We start from the raw sequence: 20,759 nt of genomic DNA, 5'->3' as shown, positions 1-20,759 counted from the left end.
CTCAGGTGAGAGGTCCTGGAGATGGATGGCAGCACCCAGTGGTGGGCACAACAGATTTTGTGAAGCAGCGGGTGAGAGGCCTGAGGTGAAGGTCTGAGGAAATGGGAGCACAGGTAATTCTTTCAAGGGACTGGAAGAGAGGTGGGCAGTTTATCAAGTACTTCCTAACGGTTCTCTTATCTGTATCCATCAGAGGTTAGGGATGCTGAACACTACCCTTCCTAACCTCCTCACTATGATGGATGGCCCCAGGACTCATTCTTAGCCAACAAATAAGTCGGTATATGACAAAGGCTTGTGGGAAGGCCTTTCTTTGATGGCCAATATTCATCTCTCCCATGATGTTTCAAAGAAAGGCCTTCCCAGAAGTGGATGCTGCTTTGTACAAAGTCTACCTTTTCCTAGCATTAACAGCCGAGAGGAAGCTTTCCAATAGTCCTCTTGCAGAGACTTCATGCAAAGTTTGGGATGGGGAGAGGAGCTTTGAGAACAAAGGGAGTCACATGACCGTATGCTCCAACCCACACTTGAGCAAGCTCAGTGGTTTGAGACCAAACCAGAAGTCAGTCCACCATATCAAAAGCGAGGAGGATGGATTGGATCAGAACATTTAAGTTACTCAAGTAACAAACAAAAGACTAAGAAACAACACAACTAGATTTAAGAAAGAAACCAAAAACACTGCATAGATTATGTTTAGAATAAAACAAATACAAACTTTATGAAGCAACCAGGTACATCTTAATACTGGATATTTGATGGTATCTGCTAGATATAAATAATATATTTTTCTTGAGATGTAAAAGAATAACTTTTCCTAATATTATTTTTGCCCTAGTTAAGAAGAGTACAGTCAATAACCCCAGAACACTGCTTTCATTCAAATTCTGGCCCAGAAGCACTACCCAAACAACATGGCAAAACCCAAAGAAGATGGCTTAGTGCGATTATGTGAATGGCTTTGTCTGCATATATTTTTGGAAATATATGCAGAGAGATGAACAAAAAGTTCTCTGGGATGGATGTGAAAACAATACAGGGAGGGATGGGGTGAGGAGATGGGTGGGAGATCCAATGAAAACATCATTCATCTTTTAGAATATCCATTGTAAGTGCTAAAAGATTACACAGAAAGATAAGGGGATTCTTCACCCCAAATATAAGCATGGCAAAATGGTGAAAGATTTACTAAGCACTACTTTATATATATATAAATTCATGGCTCTATTTGTTTTTTCCTTTTTTTTTTTTTAAAAAAAAAGATTTATCATTTATTATGTATACAGTGTTCTGTCAGTATGCCTGCAGACCAGAAGAGGGCACCAGATCTCATTATAGACAGTTATGAGCCACTATGTAGTGGCTGGGAATTGAACTCAGGACCTCTGGAAGAGCAGTCAATACTCTTAACACCTGAGCCATCTCTCCAGCCCCTCATGGCTCTATTTGTTAAGAACAAACACATGATTGTTAATACAGCTTTGTTCAATTTACAGTTTAGAAAAGGTGGGCTATTGTTCGTGTCTCTGGTACTGGGGATGAACTCAGGGCCTTCTACATGTTAGGAAAGTGTTCTGTTACTGAGCTACCTAACCCTCTGGGTCAAGTTTATATCAAGGCTTCTCCACCTTAGTACTACTAATATCTGGAGTAAGAAAATTCTTTGAGGAGCTGCCCTGGGCACATAAATATGTCGAACAATATCCTTGGCCTCCACCCGAAAGCCAGTAGCATCCTTCAAGTGGCAGTGACAAAAATGGCTCCAGACATTACTAGATGTCCCGCGAGAACAAATTATTGCAGATGGGCACCTCTGACTGACAGCGGTATCTCACGGTAGTGGTTTATTGCAGATGGGCACCTCTGACTGACAGCGGTATCTCACGGTAGTGGTTTACAGGGGAGCTGTGACTCCTTCACAGAGTGCTGTGGAATGCTGTGAATACTTCTCTGTCAGATGACTTACTGAAGTGAGGATACATGCTGTGAAGTACAGAACTGAGTCATGTGTGACGTGTGAGAAAAGTGAACTGTGAGTTGAATTCACATAGAAACACACATTACTTTGTGTATATTTCGATTTAGGCAGAATTTCCCACAAATGCAATAGTACTTTGGTTTGTCCAAAACTTTCATAGGAGTTCATCACTACTCTGCAAAATCACTTTGGGCACAGCAATGTCCCTTATGGTATTTTTGTAGACAACAGTGTGCCTCGCAGCAGTCTGAAAGTTACAGGTCATTGACCTGGTGAAAACGGGCCCACATAAGGACATGGCAAGATACCACACTGACTCAGTACATATCATTCTATTATAAATTAAATTAGCTATGTTTTACAAAAAGGGGCCATATGTTATTTCCACACTATGACTGTGTAGAGGTTTTATTACTGGTAAACTCATTTTAGGGTAATGGAGAAAACATCTTAAGATATCTATTGTTGCCGGATATAACGGCACATGGCCATGATCCTAGAATTAGGGAGGTGAAGGCAGAAGGATCAGAAATTCAAGGTCATTCTTGGATACATGGTGAGTTCAAGGTCAGCCTGGGCCATATGAGACCTTGTCTCAGAAAAACAAAGAAAAAGTCTGTTGTTAAACAGGAGCCCAGTTTGATGCATTTCAGAATGGCAAACCTCAAGTGTTTGGGAAGCACCACTTCCTTATGAAGTCATAGGTCACCACTGACATTATGCCATCTTCTCTTGCCACCAATACACTGTGTGGACTTATGTTGTACCTAATAACTCAACAGTTATCTGAAGAGTTTCCTTCCTATGTAGATTCTCTGATGTCAAATAGCACAGAATTGCCCAGTGACGGTTCTTCCACTCCAATAACACGCACAGGGTTTTTCTCCTGCATAATTTCATGAAGGTCAAACAAGGCCAGTGCCCTGCTTGCTTGTTCTGTCTTTGTCTGGGCCACAGGGATCTCTCTTGAATTTGAGTGCGGATTCCGAATAAGCTTTGAGCCCCGCCCACAGGGCTGTCCTCGTCTTCGGTTACGACCATGTGGTTCTTCCTCTCTGTTGTGAGTTATCTGATGTCGGATGAGGTGAGAACTCTGAATGAAACATTTCCCACACTGACTACATTTAAAGGGCCTGTCACTCCGTTGAGTTCTTTCTTCTTGACTCAAAGGAGGGTCACAGCTGAGGGTTTCTGTCCACTCGTGCTTTGTTAAAACTGGTGTCTGCTCAAAGATCAGCCTCTGTCGGCACTCATAGGGTTTCTCACCAGCATGCTTCCGCTGATGCTGGGCCAGGGAGGAGCTGTGCCTGAAACCCTTTCCGCAGTGATTACACTCATACGGCCTCTCCTCAGTGTGAGTTCGCAGGTGCAAGAAGAGGCAAGTGGTCCGAGAGAAGGACTTCCCACACACACTGCAGGTGTACGGCTTCTCTCCGGTGTGTGTTCTCTTGTGTCGCCCTAGGGATGAGTTCTGATTGAAGGCCCTGCCACAGTCCTGGCACTCGTACGGCTTCTCCCCGGTGTGGATTCTCCTATGGACTGTGAGATGTGTGCTGTGACAGAAACATTTCCCACACTCGGCACACTTATAGGGCTTATCTCCAGTGTGGATGCGCTCATGCTGAACAAGAGAGGAGTTCTGGCTGAAGGCCTTCCCACATTCTTTGCATATATAAGGTCTCTCTCCTGTATGAATCCTCTTGTGCACTGTGAGGTGTGCATTATGGTTAAATGACTTTCCACAATCAGTGCATTTATAGGGTTTATCTTGAACCTGACTTTTTGTGAGTTCTGTAATGGGCACAGTCTGATCAAAGGTTTTCTGGCAGCCACTGTCATCAAAGGGCTGTGTTGCTGGGGAGTCTGTATGCTGACTAATTAAACTTGGGTTATGTTTTGAATTTTTAACTTGTGAGCCATTAGTACAGCCAAGTTCTTTTCTAGAATTATCTGATGATAGATCTGTGTTTAAGTTAAGAACACAGGTTTCCTCAAGTCCAAGACTTTCACAGCTTTGACTATGAATTGATATTTCCTTGGGGCCTTCCAATTGCCCTAAGTTACTCGGGTCCTTCTTGGTCCAGTGGCAATCACTTTTCCGATCTATCTCTGTCACGGGATAACAAGAAATAGCCACTTTGAGCCCATCCCTTTCTTTAATGGGGGATAGTTCCTTCTCATGAAAGCCCTGCTCCTTGAGTGATGTGTGGGCTTCAGGTCCAAGTATCCATCCTGAAAGAACAAAGAGCTCTGAGTAGTTAAGGGGAAAACAGAAGAGGGGCAGGTTCCTAATACCCCGGAACTTTGTCATTAGTTTCGGATCTTAACAGCCCGCTCTGATAAGTGCTGAGTCTCCTCGTGACACTACCCCTGCCCTTAACCATAGGTTCACTCTGTGGGCAGGCACTGGAAATGAATTAAAAATGTACCAGTTTCTCGCAGAATTTTGTTACAACCCATCACAAACCTAGTGCCCAAAAGCAACACTGCTTACCGTCTTACAATATGAAGTGCTAAAATCTACGTCAGCAGAGCTGTTTTTTCCTAGAAGCTCCACAGAAGGACACAGTAGCAGTATAGCATCTTCAAATCTCTCAGTAACCGCTGCTTCTGTTGTCACATATCTTTTCTTGCTGTGACCTTCTTGCTTTTTATAATTACTCTTTTGATTACATTGGGCCCACCTGATAGACAAGTGATTTTAGGGATTAGGAATTAGACTTAATTGAAGAACCAAATGCTTCATTTGGTTGCTCACCTTTAACATTAAATATGTGTGTGTGTGTATACATACACAAACATACATGTGCCTAAGTGTATGTGTGTGTAAGATGTCCATGCAGGAACTCACCGAAGTCAGAGAGGGCAATGGATCCCTGAAACCTGAGTTATAGGTTGTTGTGAGCTAACTTGGGTGTTGGCAACAGAGCCCAGGTCCTCTGCAAGAGCAGTAAACGTTCTCAGTTGCTGAGCCATCTTTCTAGCCCATCCTTAACACTCTTGAGGCCTCATTCAATATCCATCTTATCACACTAGTGTCCAGTCAGGGCCTGGGACCTACAGATGCTAAATGTTCAAAACATCTGTCTCAGTGATATTGGAGGGATTCAAGGGAAAACCAAGAGTCTGGTCATAGGAGAAGAGCTGGAGAAACTGAGGCTTGCTGGGTACCAATCCCTTTACCGCCTTTGCACAGACACAAGGGTTTTAGTAAAATGCAAGTGATTCCACACAAAATTTTATATTTGAAGGCAATATGCTGAATGTTATATAGTTTATGGAAATGTTCTTATTTAAAACAGCACATGTACACTAGGTATACAAAGAAAATCAGAAACAGAAAAACAAACAGCAGCAACATCACAATTTACATACATTTATGTCCAAAGCAGCACCATTTTTTTTTTTTTTTTTTTTGGAGACAGGGTTTCTCTGTAGCTTTGGAGCCTGCCTTAGAACTAGCTCTTGTAGATCAGGCTGGCCTCGAACTCACAGAGATTCGCCTGCCTCTGCCTCCCGAGTGCTGGAATTAAAGATGTGTGCCAGCACCACCTGGCTCAGCAGCACTACTCTTAATAGCCTTAAAATGGAAACAACTCTATGAATTGATGAATGAAAAATTGAAACATTAGTGTAGGGAATATAGGTCAGTGGTAGAGTACTTGCCTAGCATGGTGAGGCTCTAGGTTCAATTCCCAGAACTACAACAAACAAACTAGCAAATAATGGTCCATCTATTAAATGGACTATTTAGTCAAAAAAAGGAATGACGTGTGAATATACACAACAACATGTGGGAACTTTGAAAACATTACACTGAGGAAAGGAAGCCAGACACAAGTGTCACAGACCAAGAGTCCACTGACTAAGAAAGGCCCCAGACAAGCAAGTTCATAGACAACCCAAATGAATGGTTGTCAGGATGAGGAAGATGGTGGCGGTTGCTAGGAGGCAGCTTCTGTGGTGACAGCTAAGGCCTGAATGTTTGTGCTCTCCTAAGATGTGTGTTTATGTCCTAATCCCTGCTTTGATGGTATTTAGAAATGGGGCTTTCAGGAGAATTTGATCTTGAAGGCAGAGCCCTCATGATAGATTAATGTCCTTTTAAAATGGGACACTGGAGTCCCCCACTTCTGAGGAGAAGGCAGCTTTTTATAGGTGAGAAAGGGGCCTCCATCAAGAACCAAATCAACTGTCAGCCTCCAGAACTGTAAGAAATAAATGCTTGTTGTTTAGACCACATGGACAATGATGATATGTTCTGGAAGTAGATACTGGTGGTGCACCATCTGTGAACACACGCTGACCCCACTGGATTACACTGCTGGTGCACCATCTGTGAACACACGCTGACCCCACTGGATTACACTGGTGGTGCACCATCTGTGAACACACGCTGACCCCACTGGGTTACACTGGTGGTGCACCATCTGTGAACACACGCTGACCCCACTGGATTACACTGGTGGTGCACCATCTGTGAATACACTCTGACCCCACAGGATTACACAGGAGGTTTTTTGCTTTTGTTTTTTGTTTTCTGTTTGTTTTGCTGAACCAGGTGTCACATCCAGGGCTTCATACATACAACCTCCCCTGCCCCCAGGCATGGTTTCTATGTGATAACAGCCCTGCCTGTCCTGGAACTTGCTCTGTAGACCAGGCTGGCCTCAAACTCAGAGATCCACCTGCCTCTGCCTCCAGAGTGCTGGGATTAAAGGCATGCACCACCACCGCCTGGCTCCAACTGAACTTTTATCTCTAATTTTAAATGGGAAAGTTTTACGGTATATGAGTCTTAATAAAGTTGTTACCAAAACCCTTTCCTCCACCCTGGCTACCCACTGCACACCATGCCAACCACTTCTGATCATAGACTGTGATCTCCTCCCCTGCCTCCCATTCTCATTGACGTCACCTCTTCCCTCAATCTGTTCACTGCTGGTTTCCTTACCATTCCTTTCAACATATCCCATGCTCCTTTGCTTATGCTGCCTTCTCTGCCTTTCATACATCTCCAGACAGCTGCTGGCTTCACTGTTATCTTCTAAAAGAGGCATTCTTGTGTGTCCTGGGGGCACTGTCTACCCCTGTGTTTCTCAGACACATTTTTGTTTGTTTCAACCATCACCTCCTGGGGGCTGGAGAGATGGCTCAGAGGTTAAGAGCATTGCCTGCTCTTCCAAAGGTCCTGAGTTCAATTCCCGGCAACCACATGGTGGCTCAAAACCATCTGTAATGAGGTCTGGTGCCCTCTTCTGGCCTGCAGGCATACACACAGACAGAATATATTGTATACATAATAAATAAATAAATATTAAAAAAAAATGATGGAGGAAGGTCATTGGTTAAATAATAAAGAAACTGCCTTGGCCCATTTATAGGCCAGCCCTTAGGTGGGTGGAGTAAACAGACAGAATGCTGGGAGAAAGAAGCCGAGTCAGGAGTCGCCATGATTCTCCCACTCCAGACAGACGCAGGTTAAGATCTTCCCTGGTAAGCCAACTCGTTGTGCTACACAGAATATTAGAAATGGGTTAGATCAATATGTAAGAGCTAGCCAATAAGAGGCTGGAACTAATGGGCCAGGCAGTGATTAAAAGAATACAGTTTCCGTGTAATTATTTCGGGGCATAAGCTAGCCATGCGGGCGGCCGGGTGCCGGGGACGCAGCCCCGCAGCTCCTATTACAACAGAGTGGCGCCCAATGTGCTAATGAACTCCACGTAAAACCTGAGAGGGCTTTAAAAGGACACAGAGAGAATTTAAGACAGATTTTTGCTTTTTGTGGGTTGTGTGCGGCAAAGAAATTGTCCTGACTCAGCAACAGGAAAAAACTGGCTGTTTTAAAATGCCGGCTTTTTGGGCTGTGCCTCCATCGTGATCTCTGTCTGGCTCCTGCGGGAGACAGAGTCTTTGAATGGAGCATTTGGAGTAAAGTGCTATGGCTTGCTTGATGGCAATGGGGACTGCTGTGTGCCTGGAACTGTGTGTGACTCAGGGGCACCAAATGGTTCTGATGCAGGAGCAGCTCAGCTCTGCCATGTGGAACTCTGCTGGTCTCAGGCAGGAACTACCGTAATTACCATAATAACAGCGCAGTTAAGGTTTAGTCTGGGCAGGACACAGGCAGTACCATAATACCTCTAAATGGTGCAACTTAGGTTTTTAAGAACTGCTTAATATTTTAAAAAATGCTCCTGGAAAAAAAAATTACAGATTCACAATAAAACAGATTCAGACATAAAAAACCTCTATGGGTCACAGTGTTGGATGAATGTACGTAGGCTTGAGAGAGAGGAAAAAATATATATAGAGAGAGAATAATATTAATGCCCTTAAAAAAGGGGGATAAAGTCTTTAAAGAGACAGAGTACAGATAATTATAGATTAAAAGAAATAAAGAAAAATAAGCCACGTAAAAATGGAAAATTCACAGAGAGTCTGGATTATGTACATTGTGTTTTCTTTAAAATTTTTGACTGTAAAGGAGCTAACTGCAGAGAGACATTTCATTATATGGGCTGCCAAGCTAAACCAGAATGGATATAAGAGTATTATGATTTCACAATATGGGTCTAAGGATATGATGCTTTGGAGAGGGTCTTCTTTTGTTTTCACAGAGGATGAGACTCTGTGGATTGCGTCTATCCCGATATGGTATGATAGACCACGCCCTCCTGAAAGGTTGCTGTGAACACCTTCAGAAAATTACTTCACTCAACTGCCGACTGAGATGACCCTGACACACAGGTTACACCATAAAAGAGATCTGAATACAGCGCCCCCATTCAGCAGGAAGCAGTTTGGAGAAAAAAACTGCGCCCATATTCCCAAATATGGTTTATAAATGTTCTTTTACATTTAAAGGGGGATATGATATAGATATGAATAATTTGCATTGGTATGGATTTTAAGGTCAATTTTGTTATATGTATATGTATTTCTGATCTTGATTAAGGTATTGTGATTGTGTAGTTCATTTAAAAATGTAATGTATAATTAGGAAATATAGGTTGCTAATGGATAATCATCGATAATAGTAAAGCTTGTAGTCGTGCTAGTTAGATGTTCTAGATGAGCATAGATATATTTCAGCTAGATAGGCATTCTTCATATCTTTCAAAGACTGCAGAATATGGCATTTAAATGTTTTAATAACTTAGGGCTTTTCATGACAATGAGACACGTCTGCTCCTGGCAGCACCAATCTACTTCAAGAGGAAGATGGGCATTGAAGAGGCTCCTTATGGAGTTTGATAGCCATTTGGGCAAGAAACTGCTCTTGCCCAGACTGTTGCATAAACTGGACACAGAGAACCCGCAGAAAAAGGACTGCTGAACTTGCCTAAAGGTGAGATGGTCTTTCGGGGTTCCTGACTCATGAAAGAGTCTGCGAGACATTCTGCAGGACACAGCAAAAAGTGACTAAACTGTCTTTGGAATTTCCTGCTTGATGAAAATGTCTGCTGGATACTATGGGCCTGAAGGCTGAAGATGGATGCCCCAATGGTACAGAGGAACTTTGAGTGACTGTCCAGGCAGCGAGATGTCTCTGTCATTTCTAGAGTTTTGGATCTCTTGTTTGCTTATGTAATATTATATCCTTCTGGAGTCTTTGATGGAGTTGAAGAATGGTTAGTTATAGTTTTCCTTAATTATGATAAAAGATAAAATAGATATAAATATTGTAACTGTAATTCTTTCTTGATAACTATTTTGTTATATGTAATCTTACTATGTTAAAGTGAAAGCCATTTTTTGTTTAAACAGAAAAAGGGGAAATGATGGAGGAAGGTCATTGGTTAAATAATAAAGAAACTGCCTTGGCCCATTTATAGGCCAGCCCTTAGGTGGGTGGAGTAAACAGACAGAATGCTGGGAGAAAGAAGCCGAGTCAGGAGTCGCCATGATTCTCCCACTCCAGACAGACGCAGGTTAAGATCTTCCCTGGTAAGCCAACTCGTTGTGCTACACAGAATATTAGAAATGGGTTAGATCAATATGTAAGAGCTAGCCAATAAGAGGCTGGAACTAATGGGCCAGGCAGTGATTAAAAGAATACAGTTTCCGTGTAATTATTTCGGGGCATAAGCTAGCCATGCGGGCGGCCGGGTGCCGGGGACGCAGCCCCGCAGCTCCTATTACAACAAAAAAAAAAGAAGAAAGAAAGTTCCAGGGCTGGAGAGATGGCTCAGCAGTTCAGAGCACTGACTGTTCTTCCAGATGATCTGGGTTCAATTCCCAGCACCCACATGGCAGCTTACAATTGACTGTAACTCTACCTCCAAGGATCTGACTCCCTTGCACAGCATACATGCAGACAAAATACCAGTGCTACATAAAGTAAGAATAAATAAATCATTAAAAAAAAAAAAACCATCACCTCCTGATATTGTTATTCATTCCTCTGACCCCTAGATGACTGAGGCCATTTTATTTTTTTGATGCTACACTCTTAGCATCAAAGGCATTATGTGGGTGAGTCCTCAGGAATCTTTGCTGAACGGGCTTCTGAGCTGATACTATTGATACAGCCTCAGGCAAACCCTGGTCCAGACCAATGTTGTCAGTGGGAAAGAGGCTGAAGAAGACCCAGTGTCAGAGACCTTAGGCCACTGCTGAGGGCTGAGCTGCTGTAACCAGGTCAGGTCAGCAACAGCTGAAAGCATCAATGCTGAATTCACCTGGGGTCCCCACAGATCCAGCCACCCCACACCTCAAACAAGCGATCCTGCTGTTTAGGAAGTCACAGTGGGAAATGGTGGGAAGAGGAAGGGTTGAGGCGATAGTTCACCAGGTGAGGTCAAGTAACTATAAGAGGGAAACAGTAAGAAACAAAGCAAGTTGCAACAGGAGGGGGTGGGATCACCTCCACGGTTACCTAGCCCACCAAATCACATGGATGCACTGGGAAGGGGTCATGAATGAGCACTCTTTTCCTTTAAAACAAAAGGGAAATTGCTCTCTTGTTGAAGACAGTGTGTGGTAAGCTGAATGTGGCCCCTTGAGGACAGCCACACCCCAGTCCTTGGACCCTGTAAACGTGTGATGCTACATGGCAAAGAGGATATTGTAATAAAATTAAGATATTTATTTCTGTGTTTGTATATGAATGTATAGCACATTTGCGCAGGGGTCTGAGGCCAGAAGAAGGCATCAGATCCCCTGGAGGTAGAGTTACAGGTTGCTAGGGAGCTACCTGACATGGATGCAAATTCAGGTTTTTTTTTTTGTTTTCGTTTTTGCTTTTTTTTTCCCCCTTAACTGGTGAGCCATCTCTTCAGGTCCAAATTAAGAATCTTAAAAGTGTGCGATTATCTTTATATTCTAAATGTCACTAAAAGGCTCCACATAGGAAAGGCAGGTGAGCCAGAGACGACCATGTGACGATGGAGACAGAGCTGAGTATGTGCTCTGAAGAAGGCCTCATGAGTCATGGCATCTGGGCAGCTCTAGACACCAGGAGAGACAAGAACTAGAACTTCGCCACAACTGCCAGGAGTCGGGCTTGATGCGCCCCTCGGACCCCTACTTCCACAGGTTTGAGAAAAGACATGAATGGAGGGGGCCGACAGGGATGACAAATGCAGCTGGGCTTTCCTGCGGAGTTCTTGGGATTACAGGAATTCCCTATCATAACCAGCCAAATCTTTTTTTCCCACACACTTTGCCACAGTACTTTGCTACAGTAGCTGTAGAGCACCTATACGGAGTATCAATGCAAAGTAGTTTCCACTTTAACAGAAAGCCTTTGGTTTCTAGAACATTTATGATGGCTCAGATATTAAGTTCTTCAAACTCTCTGTAACAATTCTGATACCACACCTGCCGTGTGAGCCAAACAGGCAAGGCTCAGTTATTTCAGAACCTAGCTTCCGTGACAGCCTAAGCCCATCAGTGAAAAGCATGTGTAACGGATGAGCAGGTTTGCTCCTAACAAATAAGCAGGAAGCAGCATTGGCAACAACCAATAAAAGAGGGAGAAGTGGGTCTTGCCGCAGACTCAACTGAGAGTGAGGGTCACAGCCCATCACAGAGGTAAAGTGTTTCTCTGTAGCCTAGGAAGGCACCAGAAGCATTTGAGTGCATGTATCTGCAGGCTGCAGCCAAACCATACTCATTTCAGCTGTCAGCACTCCAGTGTTCTGGTCCCATCTAGTTATGAAACTTAGACCTTTCCTACCCATTCTCCCCACTAAACAGGGCAGGACAAGCACAAGGAATCCAGTCCTGACTGAAGAGTCTTGAGACAAGAGGATAGAAATCCGGTGCTGCTGTCCCCACCACTTCCCTTCTGCTGGAGCCACACTGTAACCCTGAGCAACACAGAACCGTCAGTCCCAGCAAATCTCTAAGATGCCAAGGCAGCATGAGCACCAGCTAAGTCAGAGGTCCGGCTATTTAAAAATCATACTTTCCTTTTCTTCTGAGCTTCTCTTAACATGGCTTTAAGGATTTTTGTAGCAGGATCTCTATCTGTCTGTTTGTCTGTCTGTCTGCCTATGTATGTATGTATGTATGTGTATGTATGTATGTATGTATCCATCCATCCATCCATCCATCCATCCATCCATCCCTAGCTTGCCTGGATCTCATTACATACCAGGATAGCCTTGAACTCACAGAGATCCACTCGTTTCTGCCTCCCGAGTGCTGGGGTAAAAGGTACCACCATGCCAGGCCAAGTTTTTAATACCTCCATAGAATCTTTTCTGATAAGAGACTAGTAGAAGGGTGTGAGGAACAGGTTTGTAGAATATAATACGAAAGAACTAAATGGAACACTGGGACAAAAGCAAGGCGGAGGATGCTGGGAAGGCTGATGAGAAAGAGGTGGCCTAGAAAGGAAGATGGAGCAGAAACACAAGCGAGGCAGGGTCTCACTGCTGGAGAGGAAGAACGGCTTTGGTGAGCGCAGGAAGCTGAGGCCATGGGACACCTTCCAGAAATGCATGACAGCTGGCCAAGCTGACAAACTTAGAGACGTCTCCTCATAGGCTGGCCCTTGGGAGTATTAGGGAACTTAGATTTGGGGAGGGTTCCCACCACCCTAATCGGTAAGGAAAGTTCACTGCTCTACTGTTGGGGCTTATTTCAAGCACCAGAATCATGGTATGCGCAAGGCAGAGGGTGCCCGCAGGAGAAAGCCTGTCTTCCTCTTTGGAGACAATGGTCCTCATGGACTACCATAGCTCAATGCTGGGGGAACTGAGCACATCCTGTCTGACTCCACAGACTGAAGAGCTGGAAGCTCATGCCTGGGTCCTTCCAGTGGCTCTCAACCTGGGGGTCACAACCCCTTGGCGGGGGGTATTGAATGATCCTTTCACAGGGGTTGCCCATGACCATTGGAAGTATTAGATCTTTACATTATGATTGTTAACAGTAGCCAATTACAATTATGAAGTAGGAATGAAGGGGCTGGAGAGATGGCTCAGAGGTTAAGAGCATTGCCTGCTCTTCCAAACGTCCTGAGTTCAATTCCCAGCAACCACATGGCGGCTCACAACCATCTGTAATGGGGTCTGGTGCCCTCTTCTGGCCTGAAGACATATAGATAGACAGAATATTGTGCACATAATAAATAAATAAATAAATAAATAAATAAATAAATAAATAAATGAATGAATGAATGAAGTAGGAATGAAAATAACTTTATGGTTGGGCATCACAACATGAGGCGTTAAAGAGTCACAGCATTAGGGAGATTGAGAACCACTGCTCTAGACGTTGCCTCCTGAAGCCTTTTCCCTTCATGGGTTTTGCTCTGTATCTTTGGCTATAATCAGTCAGAACTGTGAGTAAGAAAGGGATGCTTCCAAGGGCCCCGAAACATCATTCTTTCCAGAAGTGTTATCTCCAGTGGCCTCCTGGAAGCTCCTAGGTGGGGGCACCCACTTGGTGGGGTTCTTACCTGGATGGCAGGCCCGGGTGCCTCCTCTCTCTGCTACCCAGAGCTCAGCACCTTGCTCTAGCTGGGAGATAACTGCAGGTTTGGGAAGATCAGGACCTGGAAAGAGGAAAAGACCCAGGAGGTCAGAGGCTGCTGTGGGGCAAACAAGCCTAGACTACAGCTTGGGTTCTTGCCCATCAGGACATGTGGGCATCATCTAAGCACACGAGGGGTTTGCCTGGTGACAGAGAGGGCAGCTTCCTCCCAACAAGTGTATCCTTCAGCAAATGAGGACTCTAGGTTAAGTTAGAGTCCCATACCAGAGGCCCACAAACGCAACTCAGTCTAAGAACTGGGCCTTACCCACAGAGAGAAGGTGCCCAAAGGTCTCCAGCATCACATCACGATACAGGGTCCTCTGGTAAGGGTCCAGCTGCCCCCACTCCTCTTGGGTGAAGTCCACAGCCACATCTCGGAAAGTCACTGGCTCCTGAAACATCACATGTATTCTCGATTAGTCGGACCATCTACCTCTGCGGAAGAGGAAGGATGGGAGAAAACAGGCAGGCATGGGTCCTGAAATAATGTACACTCTGTGTGATGTCCCTCAGGCCTCACAGAGAGCCTATAGGCCAGTATAGGTAAGTATGGCTTACCATGGCAACACATGAGAGCTCTCGGCGGGATCAATAGAGACAGCACAGCTGACCAGACAGACCTGGCTAGACCAATGACATGCAGGTTTATGACCTAAAGAAATGGTTACTAGGTTTTTTGTTTCTTGAGTATGTTTGTGAGTGTTCGAGTGCATGCATGTGTGTCTGTGGAGGTCAGAGGATAACCTTGGGTGGTGAGGTCTTTGCCCTCCACATAGTCTTTTACTGATGACCAGGTCACGTCAGCATTATCTGTTACCTGATCATCACTTTCCACCTCCACCCCACTTTTTTTTTCCCCTGAGTCAGGGTTTCTTTGTGTTGCCCTGGCTGTCCTGCAACTCACTCTGTAGACCAGGCTGGCCTCAAACTCACAAAGATCTGCCTGCCTCTGCCTCCCAAGTGCATGGATTAAAGGTGTGCGCCACCATGGCCAGGCTTACCCCACTTTTTCAGCTCAGTTCTCGGTCTCCAAACCCAAGTCCAAGTGGTTCTTTCCAGCCCTTTACCAGTTCTTCTCAACACTTTCCCTCCCTTTCCATTTGCACGTGTGTGTGGGCACACACGAGGGAGAGTATGCCTGAATATGTGCACGCCTGGAGGCCCAATGTTGATGTGAGAATCATCATTTTCTCTACCACCTTATTCACTGAGAAGGTCTCTCAATCAAATCCAGAGTTCACTGATATTGTTAGTCTCAACAGCCATCTTACTTTGGTGATCCCCTGTCAGTCCATCCAGTGTTTATATGGTGTCTGGGGATCTGAGCTACAGTCCTCACACTTATGCAGTAAGCACTTTGACCACTGTGCCATCTCCCCAGGACCCTTAACATAAAACAAAACAAACAAACAAACAAACAAAAAAAAAAACAAAAAACTTTTTTTCTCCTGAGACAGGATTTTAAGTATCCTAGGTTCGCCTCAGACAGGTTATATAGCCAAAGATGACCCTGACTCTGATTCTCCTGTTTTACCTGCCAAGTGCTGGGATTGCAGGTGTGGACAGCCGAGTTTTTTGTTTTCTTTTGTTTTTTAAAGTGGCACCAGGGCTTCACTCGCTAGGCAAGCGCTCTTCCTTCCAGCCCCAGCCCCAGCCCTGAACACCTGAATGACGCCTGGTCACCTTCCAATAGTGGATGGTTGCTCCCCAAGGACATCCAGGTCTCCTGAAACTGGTGAGAGTCAGGACAGTAACAAGGACTTTGCGGATGGGATAAAGACACCAAGACAGTAGCTGTCCTGTGCCATCCACGTGGGCCCTAAATGTACTCACACGAGAAGTCAGAAGGCAATGTGATCACTTAAGCAAGGTGCTACATTGCTGCTTTGAAGCTAGACAAAAGGCTATAAGGCAAGGAGTGCCCGGGCTGTAGCTCTTCTAGCTGGAAAAGCTAATCAACTGATATCCGCCCCTGGGAACTTGGGAGAAGTGTGGTTCTGCTTGGTAGTGCTCATTTTTGACTTCTATCTCTAGACTGTACCTTTTTTATTTTTTTTATTTTGAGACAGGGTCAAGCTTGGTTTTAGTTTGTCATCTTTCTGCCTCAGTCTCTGATGTGGTACTGGGATTATAAGCATGCGCCACCGTGCTTGGCTTACAATATACGTTGTCTTTAGCCAAAGTGTGTAGGGACTTGTAATGGCCACAAGAAACTAACGTCCTGGACCTCAAAGGCCTCTACTTTTGGTCCTTGTTCCTGTGGAGGCTAGCCTCTAACATGGCCCCTCAATGATATCCTGACTTGCATGCAGCCATGTTGACTTGTAGAACAGATAGGATACTATGGAAATGATAGTGTGAAGTTCAAGCTGAGGTTCTAACACAGCTTCTACCTTAACCAGCTCCCGGGTCACCATTCCACAGGAACCCACACACTGTGCTGTGTGACCTCAGTGCTTCCATGGAGAGGCCTACATGGAGAAACACAGTCCCCCTGCCAACAGCCATGCGAATGAGTCATCTTGAAGGTGGGTCTTCTGGGCCCAGTCAAGTCTCAAGGAGTAATTGTTAGGCTGTCATGGTGACTGTAACTTTAAGAGCCTAGGGCAGGTCCATGAATTCCTACCTATCAGAAACAGTGAAGTAGTATTTACTAAGGTCACTACATTTTGTGTGTGCTATTTGTTACGTGACAACAGATGAAATACACTTCTAGTGTCTTTCATATTGCTTATTCCCTGACAAACTGACAGCTAATGACTGTCACCTGAGGCTTGACTGGGGCTGGAGAATCCACCTTCAGCATGGTTCATTCCTATGGCTGTTGACAGGTCTCAGTTCTCAGTTCTCCACAATGGTCACATTTCATGGAAAACTAAGATAACACAAATCTGATAATCTGCAATCTAAGGCTATCAATAAACCCATTTTGCACACCAAGTGTAAAATAATGCAAATCTCCCCTAAGCACCAAAAATCCCCCCCCAAATACATAATTTCGAAGTTGCAGAACTTATATATGAATTGATTTTGGCTTTTGCTAAGCGGACCGTGGCGAACAGAATAAGCAGCCAGTTTGTCTACAAAGTGCTTGAACTTTGATGACCAGAAGTTAGACAAACTGGCAAACACTGTCAGCCCTGCCTACCACAGTTCTCCCACGGCCCCGCCAAGACCCCTTGCTAGTTACTCCTGTTTTTCTAACTTGGTGCCTGTGCCCCACAATGTTGTGTCTTACTTACAAAATAAGGGCTTCACAGTGTGGAGATTTCCGTCTGTTGATTCTACGTTTTAGGACATGTCCTAAGGACAGTACCCGCAATGTGGGTGCTTTGTAACGCTAGCCAGTCACCTGTCATCACCGAGAAACATCTCTCTGGACGTATGGGAAGGTATTGGCCCGAGAGGGCGTAAACCCCCGCGTGGGGTCTCTCCTGTGACCACCCTCCTCTTCCCCATCCCGTAACAGGGAGACAGGAGGTGGGAGCATGGGTACTGGACAGGGTGGTAGGAGTTGGGTTGGGGGCTGGGTTCAGACCTGGGCTTGGCGGCTGAGCTACCGCGTTCGCTTCCCCCTGTGGAAAAAGGGCCGCAGGTTACAGGCCAGTCTTTGGGGAAAGCGGGGCGGAATCCACTCCGTTACTGTTACCTTAAGTTGTGCTGCTTGCGGTCGCGAGGCCATCGCCATTGTTGCGGCTTGATCCTTTGGGTCCATCCAGAGCGAACAGGTCAGCAACAGACGTCCAAGGCGATTCCTAATCTAAAGTGCACGCCCGTCGTAGAGACCACCCAACCAGCCCTCCCGCTGGACAATGGCGGCAGTGCCAGGGACCCCGACACTACAACTCCCAGAAGGCCACGCGCTGAGACGCAGCACTGGACCAATAAGAGCTACCGCCAGCCCAACGTTGGCCAATGGGGAAGTCCTGTCCTCTGAAACCACCCACAGCTGTTGACTAAGGAGCAGGTCCCGGTAACTGCCGAGCCCAGCTTCCATCCCTTACCTACGGGGCGGGCATCACTCGGTCCCGGTTACCCTGAAAATTGTCCTCCTACCCTGATGACTGAGTTTAGAGCACATATACATCTGAGCAGTGAGGGGAACGTGTGACAGCAAGGTACTGCTGTCAGAAAGTTGGTCAATCTGACCTGCTGCAGGAATTAAATGCACAAGAGACCCTGGGATTTCTTCTTTTTATTCTGTATACTCCGTTTACACTGACACTTACCTGAAACAAAATTACATGAACATTTAAGAGTTTTCTTAATGTAATAGCCCTCGAAGGACTAATGACTGGAAAGGGGAAAACGAGACTTCCCAGATTTCGTTTCTTCAGGTAAGATGAATATCAATTGAAGGTGTAATTGTTACAGATCGGATGGAAAGATATCCTGGCAGTCAGGAGCCAAGGAATACCAGAGAGTCACGCCACACAACAAACTTCACACAGATTTATTGGGAGGAAAAAAACCCAGGAGGATGGCTGCCTCTGCTTAGGCAGGAAACAGCAGAGAACTGAGCAGAGGCCAGGGTTTATATAATTGTTTCTTGATTGGTGGCCCGACGGTGGAACTTTTCAGGGTGATGCTTTCCAGGGTGGGGACTGCTGGCATTTCAAGTTCAGAGCCTGGGCTTTTACTCTGTCGGGCAGAGGACTGGGTTAGAGTGTTCTGTGGGTGGAACATGGCGCTTGGAGGTTCTCAGGAGAGGAGCCTGGCCACTCGTGTGCCTTGATCCTTGAGGGACTTACGAAAGGTGCATCCATAATCCCAGAGATGGAGGCAATAAAATCCAGGAGTTCTTGCTTGGCTGCGCAGCATGTTGAAGGCTACACTCTTAGGGGTGGGGGTTTGGGAGATGAAGAACGAAAGAAAGAAAACACACACACACACACACTTCTTTTTTCAAACTAAGAACTAGGCACAAGTAGAAAAGAAAAGGGTCAAGTGTGGTGGTGCACACCTTTATTTAAGAGGTAGGCAGAACTCTTGTGAGTTTGAGGCTAGCCTGGTCTACATAGTGAGTTCCAGGCAACTAGGACTATATAGAGAGGCCCTATCTCAAGAAAACCAACCCCCCCCAAAAAAAAAGAGAGAGAAGAAAATGGGTACTTGCTAGTCCTCACCAGCTGATGTTGTAGTGGGAAAAGACAGAAAATAAACTACACCCTTAAAGAGACAGAGAACACCAGGTATGAAACAGCAGGCTCTGTGTCCCCACCACCCCCAGTACTGAATATTGAACCTAGGTCTTTGTGCATGAGAGGCAAGTGATCAATTGTGGAGTTGTGGTCTAACAAATGGCATGTTCTGAATGACATCCTTTAAATCCCATCCTCCCGTCTCTATCTCTCTGTCCCCAGCCCAGTTCTTTCCTTTGTTCTCTTCAGTCTCCACATAAGTAAGTGGGCAATGACAATAGTTTTACAACTGGTGCTCAGGGTCTGGACTGGGTATTTCTTGGTTCTTGACCCATTTGAAACAAGGACTTACAGAAACCAAAGAAGTAAGATAATTTTATTTGGAGCAAGGTGATATTATAGGTTTGTAGGATACACTATTCGAGATTGACAGTGGGTTATATGAGTGAAGAGTTTCAGCATCCAGATTATTGTTCAAAGCTTCCATTTATGGGGCTCAAGAGAAGGGGTGCTGGTTACTAGGGATGTATTTTGGGTGATTAATCTTTTCATTTTCTCTACTGTGCATGTCCCTTCTATGATGCATCTGATTTTAATCATATGTGTGCCCAATTATGTATAGGCATAAGGTGGCAAATAGGAGGTTCTCCCTAAATGTTTACAGCTTTGCCTTCTTGTGCTGCATCCAAAGCTAGTTCAGGCCAGATTGACTCAGGTATGTTGAGAATATTCTTGAACTTTGAACAGTACCAAGGGCAGGGAAACTTATACCATTGTTCGGAGATGGAAGTGTGTGTATCCTGATGTAGACAGAGGGGGGTTTGAGGTTCAGAGGTGTGTGTGTGTGTGTGTGTGTGTGTGTGTGAATAGTATGAGCACCTGAAAGACCTAGGTTGCTAAGTGCATTATTACAAGAGGAGTGTGTGGCTCTTTCCTTTCTGCCACCGCCATGCCATCCAGACTGAGGAAGACCCGGAAACTCCGGGGCCACATGAGCCACGGCCATGGCCGCATCGGTAAACACCGCAAGCATACAGGAGGACGTGGAAACGCTGGAGGCATGCGTCATCACAGGATCAACTTCGACAAATATCATCCGGGTTACTTCGGGAAGGTTGGGATGAGGCATTACCACTTAAAGAGGAACCAGAGCTTCTGCCCGACTGTCAACCTGAATAAACTGTGGACGCTGGTCAGTGAGCAGACCCGGGTCAACGCTGCCAAGAACAAGACTGGAATTGCTCCCATCATTGATGTTGTGCGATCGGGCTACTACAAAGTTCTGGGGAAGGGAAAGCTCCCTAAGCAGCCTGTCATCGTGAAAGCCAAATTTTTCAGCAGAAGAGCTGAAGAGAAGATAAAGGGTGTTGGAGGTGCCTGTGTTCTGGTGGCTTGAAGCCACTCAGGGAGGCCAATTAAATGCTAACACTTTCAAAAAAAAAAAAAAAAAAAAAAAAAAAAAAAAAAAAAGGAGTGTGTGAAATCCCAAATCAAATGGAGGCCTCAGGGCACTAAACTGTCTCCCATGCTTGCCTGCCTCAGTATCAGGCAAGGTGCTAGTTTGAATGAGAAGTTTCCCCATGGTTTCAGGCATCTGAACATTTGGTCTCCAGTTGGTGGTGCTCTTTGGGGTGCAGCCTTGCTGG

At 45.3% G+C, this 20,759-nt stretch overlaps 2 protein-coding genes across 3 annotated transcripts; one reads left to right on the top strand and one right to left on the bottom strand.

Annotated features, from left to right (window-relative positions):
• Window positions 1-764: 764 nt before the first annotated feature.
• On the bottom strand, window positions 765-17,774 carry Znf8 (zinc finger protein 8). Of its 2 annotated transcripts, XM_057761840.1 has the most exons (5): window positions 17,622-17,693; window positions 17,511-17,547; window positions 14,238-14,364; window positions 13,896-13,991; window positions 765-4,210 (listed from the first exon to the last, which is right to left on the bottom strand). In XM_057761840.1, the coding sequence occupies exons 3-5, from the start codon at window positions 14,269-14,271 to the stop codon at window positions 2,781-2,783; spliced, it is 1,560 nt and encodes a 519-aa protein (XP_057617823.1). In that variant the 5' UTR covers window positions 14,272-14,364; window positions 17,511-17,547; window positions 17,622-17,693; the 3' UTR covers window positions 765-2,780. The 2 variants fall into 2 exon arrangements, with proteins under 2 accessions (XP_057617823.1, XP_057617822.1); XM_057761839.1 differs by lacking the exon at window positions 17,511-17,547 and having other exon boundaries at window positions 17,622-17,774.
• Window positions 17,775-20,062: 2,288 nt separating this feature from the next.
• Window positions 20,063-20,539, top strand: LOC130869591 (60S ribosomal protein L27a-like). Its single transcript, XM_057761879.1, has one exon. The coding sequence runs from the start codon at window positions 20,063-20,065 to the stop codon at window positions 20,507-20,509; it is 447 nt and encodes a 148-aa protein (XP_057617862.1). The 3' UTR covers window positions 20,510-20,539.
• The last annotated feature ends 220 nt before the right edge of the window (window positions 20,540-20,759 follow it).

Source organism: Chionomys nivalis, chromosome 2 (genome assembly GCF_950005125.1).
Source record: "Chionomys nivalis chromosome 2, mChiNiv1.1, whole genome shotgun sequence".
Taxonomy (NCBI): Eukaryota; Metazoa; Chordata; class Mammalia; order Rodentia; family Cricetidae; genus Chionomys; species Chionomys nivalis.
This window is presented reverse-complemented; position numbering and strand designations above follow the sequence as displayed.